Genomic DNA, 7,180 nt, shown 5'->3' on the forward strand with positions numbered 1-7,180 from the left:
GCTGAATCAGCATCCATACAATAAATGTTTTAAGTCGGAAGTAAAACCAAAAACTATCCAGCCCTGAGAGGGTAGCCCCTTCACAAAGCTGGCTGTAAAAGTCAACATGCTAACATTAGCTGAATCACTGTAATATTTAATGAATCGGTTGTTGTTTATATTGGCACACTATGTGAGATAAACAGTCGGTCCTGACGCCCTACGACAGTTGGGTCGGGCTGTTATTAGGCTATCAAACACAGTGTGTCCACAAACGAGCTGCAGACTTCTGACCTGCAGACTTGAGTGCAGACTTCACTCGGTCAACGTTAGTCAAGCAGGAGCAAGGAGTGCATTTGGGTTAGTTTCAGCAGCTGATTAATCCACATGTGGCAATAAGCATTATACAGAGTATCACCAAAGGTTAGCGTCTGGTGTTCGGTAAGCTGCGCTGCTGTATGGAGGGAAACAAACTCAATCTGATTCAATGCAAAAAAGAAATCAGCGCCTGCTTCCTGTTTTGGCCCTAAGCTCAGTCTGCTGCCCAACAACAAGGAAATGGATTGACGCCGCTTGATGTTAATGTACTGAACCCTCCAACAAGACGCGCCAAGAAAGACTGCTAAGACTGCTGCTGTCAGCCGGCTCTGGGCAGACGGAACAAACATGGCATGATAGGAAATGTTTAGCATGGAGAAGATCTCCCATTGATCTCCCATTTGAAAGCTGTTTTCAGATGAGCCATGTAGATGAGGTCTAACGCTGCAGCTCTGCTCTCAGGTTTCATGGCAGCTTTTAGAGGTCGATACAGGAGCCTGCAGGGGACATTTGTTTGATGTGATGGACGGTAAAGCACTGGAAATGAATAAAGAGAAGGTACATTAGCAATCAGTAGCTTGTCCAGACAGATCCCATGACTGCGAGCTTTTATTTTGGTCAGTTGGTCTTTAACAGAAGCAAAGGCAGCAGTAGGACCACTGCTGTGTCCCATCAGAGCAGGTCTCCTCCTCCTCTTCAGTCACTTCCACAGCCAAATGTCATTACTCTAAATAATTACACCTGCTTTTGGGTAACAAGGGAATCTGTTTGTCGCAGGGTGTATTGTTAAAGAGTCATCTCTTCTCTTATACTTAGTGTAAATCCACTTCCATTGTTCCTAATCTTGCTTAGAAATCTGATCTTTTATTGTTTGTATTTCTGTAGAGCTTTTTGTTTATTTCCAGGGACCAAAAGAAAATAATAAATGACTGTGTTCTGTTCAAAGGGCATTGCTTCCCCCGAAACAAACAAAAAGGAAGAAACCTCTGAGCCCTTCCAAATGATGGTGCTGCAGTACATCTAGAACTAGAAAGAGAATTAAACCATATTAATTCTTCAGATGACGTGAAGACATTAACAATATCATCAGACCTATGGACTTCCAACAGCTAAGAAGAGATTTAAAAATAGTGTCTTGTTGAAAAGACAAAGAGCAGCCTGATTTATTACAAGGCAGAAAATGGGTCTATGGAAGGATTTACCGTAATCCACTAGATAAATCACAGCTTCAAACAGGATTAAATGATGCTGTACATACGTGTCTCTGTGTGCCTGTGTGTTTACAGTACAGCCTCTGTGACAGACTGTTGACAGAAGCAGGAACCAGCTGCGTTTACACCAATAACACAGCTCACACTGATACTCATTGCAACACCGGACGCTACAGCCTCAGACAAACCAAGACTTCACACAACATTTATGGATGTTTCTGGTGATTACTAACAACTCTACACAGATGTCATGAGCAGTGTTGTAAATGACGGTGTATTACTACACAGGCTCATCAACGGACCTGAAACTGCACTTACTCACTTATAAAATCAGGAAAGACTTGTTCCCATTGCTGCTGTTACAACTCACTTTCTTATGCAAACAGTCCAGAGAAGCAGTGGCTCTGGGAGGCTAATACGAGCAGTGGCCTGAAAAGATGGCCGTCTACAGAGACAACATCTATTCTTATTCTGTGCAAGCAGCAGGAAAGGTAGACGGGGAAGCAGGCAGGATGGTGACAGCTAGCAGACCCGGTGCTATGTAGCCGACCAGGAGGCCAGACAGCAGTCGGAGCAGGCTGGGAAACAGTAGGTGACTGTGAGCAGGGCCTTTCTGAAGACTTTGAGCTCTGGAGAAATCTACTAAGTTCATAAACAGACCAGGCAAACAAAACCTAAACTCAGAATGCAGAGGGATTGTTCCAAGGTGTTTACAGTTCTGTGGCAAGCTAATAAATAATCTAATCCACTCTTAATTATAAGAGAAGCTGCAATACAAAGGCCCACTGCCTTGCGTCGCAACTCCATGAGAAGAGAACCAGAATCCAGAAGGAAGAGAGCTGAGGAAAACACGCAGGGGAGACAGAACCAGGACTGGGAGCGGGACGAGTGACAAGAAACACAAGATGTGCATCATCACTTTTCATGTCGTGCTTCTACACTATATCATTCGCAGTATATTTATTTTGTTAAAAGATTAGCACGCACTAGCTCAGGACATGTACAGGTGTGCACATGTCCACATACATCATGTTCTCTGGTCACCATGTCTGACCTGTCAGACTGTACAGCATTTGCATTGACTTACCTCGCCCAACCTCTGTGTGTATGTGCGTCACATCCTGCACTGTATGTTCCCAATACACCGCCTGTGCACACGTCATGCTGACGACATACCTTGTGTGTGTGTGCTGCAGTGGTGACTGGCGTTTTCTAAATGGACTGGACAGTGTCATGTTGGGACTGCGGTTACAACTGACATCAGCACACACACACACATACACACTCCTCTCTACAGAACATGCTGGGCTTCTACTGTAACTGTCTTGTTTCTACTCAAATGCTTTTCATGGTAGATAAAGTTAGAAATGTCCCTTTTCTTTGTCTTATTTTACTAAAACTAGTTACCAGGATTTTATAAACCACTGAGGTCATGAGTCTGAATTTCCTCTTTAAAATGTAATACTAGCAATGTGAAATTTTAAGATTGTCCGATTTATTTGACAGTTTCACACACTTGCAGTCAGTAACCTGGCTACATCATGATGTCAAAGCTGTGTAAGCACCGACAGGATGGAAATGATCTTCTGCCAACAGTTTGTACAGGTTAAATAAAACAAATTGCATGTAATTTGTGGGTGTAGATGTTAAACTCCTCCTCAGGTTGCTGCAACACCCCCAGTCCTACATATAACAGCGAATGACCCCCGTTTCCCCAGCGCCGGCTGTGACGCCTACCAGACCACACACAGACCAGTTGGTTCCTGAACGGATGATTAGCTAAGTGTCCATTTCCACTTTCTGTTGCTATTCTCTAAATGAGTGATGGAATGACTGATAATAGTTAAAAACCTACAAACAATGTTGTCTTAGACCAAACCCTGGGCACAAGCAGATCAAACAGGATGATATCAAAGCCAAAGAGCTTCTGGATTTAAACACTCTCAGACACAGCAAAGACCATATTTTATGTTTGAGCACTACACCTCTGTTACTGTTACTTTAGAAAGTACAAACATGATGCCTGTGCCAAGTCATTATAACCAAAGGAACAGCCTAAAATGAATCCTCACCCTCGTTATTCTCGAAGTCATCCAGGGAGGCCCACGTCCTGTTGTTGCAGTAGAAGGTAGTGTTTCTCAGGCTGTCATTAATGCACTGAGTTGTGTTGCGGATGCATTTGTGCCGTAGGTTCCCCATGAAGAGCTGCAGGCCAATGAGGGCGAAGACGCTCAGGCAGAAGACGGTGAGGATCATCACGTCCGCCAGCTTCTTCACAGACTGGATCAGAGCGCCGACGATGGTCTTCAGGCCTGAGGGGCCACCCAGGGCACACGGACGCAGACAAGAAGAAGATTATCATCACTATTCTTCCTCTTTTAGAACAGTTACAGAAAGAGGTCACTCAAAACCATGCTCTCTATTTAGTTGTATTCTATTTGATAACTGAACGCACTAAGGATGAACTAAGATACTCAGTTGCTCAGGTGCCATGAAGATGGCAGCCACCTCAACGTACATGCTTCCAGCCTCTTCCCAATGTTGCAAAACCCAAAACATTTTCCCCAAACTTAAACGGAGTCCAAGTAGTACCACATGTGTTCGGTTTTTGAGCTGAGGAGGCAGGTTATAGAGTGAAACTTAAGGGCCGCCATCTTTATGCACGAGAGAAGAAAACACAAAACAATTCATTGGTAACAATTAAAGAAGTCAAGCTGTCAGAAATATAATGTTGCAGTCAGATGAAAGCCTTCGGATGTTTTAACCTGGAAAATTACATTTAAGGTTTGCATCTGACAGTAGCATGTTAAAAAAAGACCATCACAAAAAGTCAACGTCATCACCACCAACAAAATAAAAGAAAAACTAAATAATCAGGCGACAAGCCCCGAGTAACATCTGTGTAACACAACATAAATAAACACACAAACATATGGTAACAACAGCAGGAACACAGTCAGAACATAAACGGTGCAGACAACCATCCGCAGCCAGATCGGACCAAATCACAGAAGAACAGACACTAAACTATTTACATGTGGGTCCAACCTCGACCTGATGTTTGCTTAAACAATCAGTTTGTTGACACAGAGGCATCTGTAAACTCACGACTGAGTGTGATTATATTTAGCTGTGGCTGCAGTTAATGTGTGACATGCTTTTGACAGGTTGCTGCCGCTGCCTAATGGTTATGACAAGTATTAGACAGTTGTTTACGACATGTTAACAAGTTCCTGCGCTGTTACTGCTGCATGCTAACATGCAGAGTGAAGGCACACAGAGGCTAGCCAGCAGCTGAAGAGTTGAATTTCAATATTTAAATGACTTTTTTTTTCTTCAGACGTTTAATCTGCAATGTGACACTAAGCAGGTAAACACAACATCCATGTTGAACTGGGTTACTACAATCTTTCAGTGCCTGTTACCAAATGGCATCGTAAGAATCATTATCTCAGTAGTGTTGGAAACACAGCAGTAAAGCAGGCCTATATTTACTGCTAACATCGCAATTATACTGTGAATTTAACTTCTACAGTATCACAAAACATTAAAGAGTGATTCTTTCATTAAGCATCCGAGTTGTTCTGTGGAAATCTGCTGTTTGCTGAACCTCTGATGTCCACTCACAGCCAACTGTCAGAAGACTTCAGTGCTTCTTTCTGCATAGACCTACAGGCACTGTTTTGAAATGAACAGTACAGAGTTGATAGGACAGTGTCCAGTAGGTCGTATGCAGGATGGCATTTCAAGCAGCCACTGACTGAGGGCATCCGGCAGGCTCAGGCCGCGAGGAGCGTGTCTGATATTCACTCCCCCGTGTTTGCTTCCTCACCTGGGATGACAGAGATGGTTTTCAGGGCTCGTAGCACCCTGAACGTCCTTAAGGCTGACACATTACCCAGGTCCACAAACTCAGTCACATATCTGCAACAAGCAGGGAGACAGAAGCACAAAAACAGACACACACAGAGGGGTATGACCACACTGAACGATAACGAGTTGACACAGAGGGAGAGAGAGAGAGAGACAGACAGGCAGTAGAGACAGGCCAGGCTGGACGACAACAGTCGAACTTCAGGCCACAGACTCTGACTTTTAAGGAGAAACCAGATGGTCAAAGCTGTTCACATGGACGTCGTGGACTTGTTTTGCTTTTAACCCAATTTTCTAACTAGCTAAGCTAAGCTAAGAAATGATGCTATATAGAGACCACAAAGTGGCTGAACATGATAAAGTCGATCTGTGCAAGCTTGACACAGTATTCTGACCATGTGGACAATATTTTTTAACATTTCCAAAGCAAACAAATCAGTGGGTGGTTAAAAGGTTTAGACATCATCATATTATAAACAAAGTAGTTTGACAAAATACAGTAGTACCTATAAGGAGCTAACTTACTTAAACCCACCAAGTAGCTAGTTGGAGTATATAAAAACAGGCAGAATATTACCAAGTGTCCCAACACAAAGAGAAGCTGCCACTAATTTTAAATCAAACCATGCGTTCAGTTTAGACGTATCTGACTTTTCCTTCCGTACTGTTTCTCTAATGCAGATCAGGCGAATACACCTGTGACCTCTGGTTGGGCAGAGAGTGAGAAGTGGGCGGGGGCTGATGCTGCAAAACACGGCAGACATGGGACAAACAAGCGAGGACGTTCACGACGATGACAAGTTGTTTGTTTTTTTCTGTCCCTTGTCACCTCTTAGCAGTGGGGAGACCTTACCTGGGATGACTGAGATAGTTTTCAGGGCTCTCAGCACTCTAAAGGTTCTCAGGGCCTGCAGGTTCCCTACTTTGACAAACTCTGTTAACAGCCTGTAGGGGGCAGTGTGGTGGTTGTCAACATACAACACAGGAAGACAAACACAGCAAAGTCTGAAAATACTGTGGGGGAGGATTATGCCGTGTCTACACCGAAAGCGTTTCGGCCGTGTTCTGGAGACACACCCGATGTGCATGTCACATGAGCTGAGCGATATGCTACCGATATATTGAGTCCACACTGCCCGCACGTCGGCCCACGTATCGCTCACACGCATGGAACCGTGACCTGAAGTGTATTTTTACTCTGTGTAAACGTTCCACAGACTTCCTCCAAAACTGTGAAAGTTCTTCATTTCCAACCAAAATAGAAAAATGCATCTAGTAAAGTTACTTTATTTATTTGGGATTCATAATCTAGTTCTGCGCAAGACACCAACGCGTTGTATTTTTGTGTCATTTTAAGGTGCCCCGGGAGGCCCCTCTGTGTGAACACGCACCACATATAGAGACAAACGCGAGGCTGCACACCTGCGCTTTCAGGGCGCTGTAGACACGGCCTTAGAAGTACACTCCTGATTTGTCATAGCACCAACACTCTGCGGCTGAACTGTACCGAGTTCAAAACATTAACAGCAAGCTATGAGGAGATGTGACGACACCGTTGGCTAGAACAGAATCATGCAGTGTATCTTAACAGATCTGGAAAGAAAAGAGATGAGACATGCTGGACACAAATGTATCTGATTATGTATTAAAGAAATTTAAAGAAATTATATTCACCAATAAACCAATATACAGTGGGTACGGAAAGTATTCAGACCCCCTTAAATTTTTCACTCTTTGTTGTATTGCAGCCATATGCTAAAATCATTTAAGTTCATTTTTTCCTCATTAATGTACACACA

At 43.6% G+C, this 7,180-nt stretch overlaps 1 protein-coding gene across 1 annotated transcript in view; it reads right to left on the reverse strand.

Moving 5' to 3' along the window:
* Positions 1–7,180, reverse strand: part of LOC109972780 (sodium channel protein type 3 subunit alpha-like) — a 78,219-nt gene that overhangs the window by 32,097 nt on the left and 38,942 nt on the right. The window contains exons 5-7 of the mRNA XM_020621910.1: positions 6,235–6,326; positions 5,341–5,634; positions 3,581–3,820 (exon numbers count right to left, since the gene is read on the reverse strand). Coding sequence (XP_020477566.1) covers positions 3,581–3,820; positions 5,341–5,634; positions 6,235–6,326 — 626 coding nt within the window. The remainder of the gene's footprint in view (positions 1–3,580; positions 3,821–5,340; positions 5,635–6,234; positions 6,327–7,180) is intronic.

This window comes from Monopterus albus, unplaced genomic scaffold (genome assembly GCF_001952655.1).
Source record: "Monopterus albus unplaced genomic scaffold, M_albus_1.0 scaffold269.1, whole genome shotgun sequence".
Taxonomy (NCBI): domain Eukaryota; kingdom Metazoa; phylum Chordata; class Actinopteri; order Synbranchiformes; family Synbranchidae; genus Monopterus; species Monopterus albus.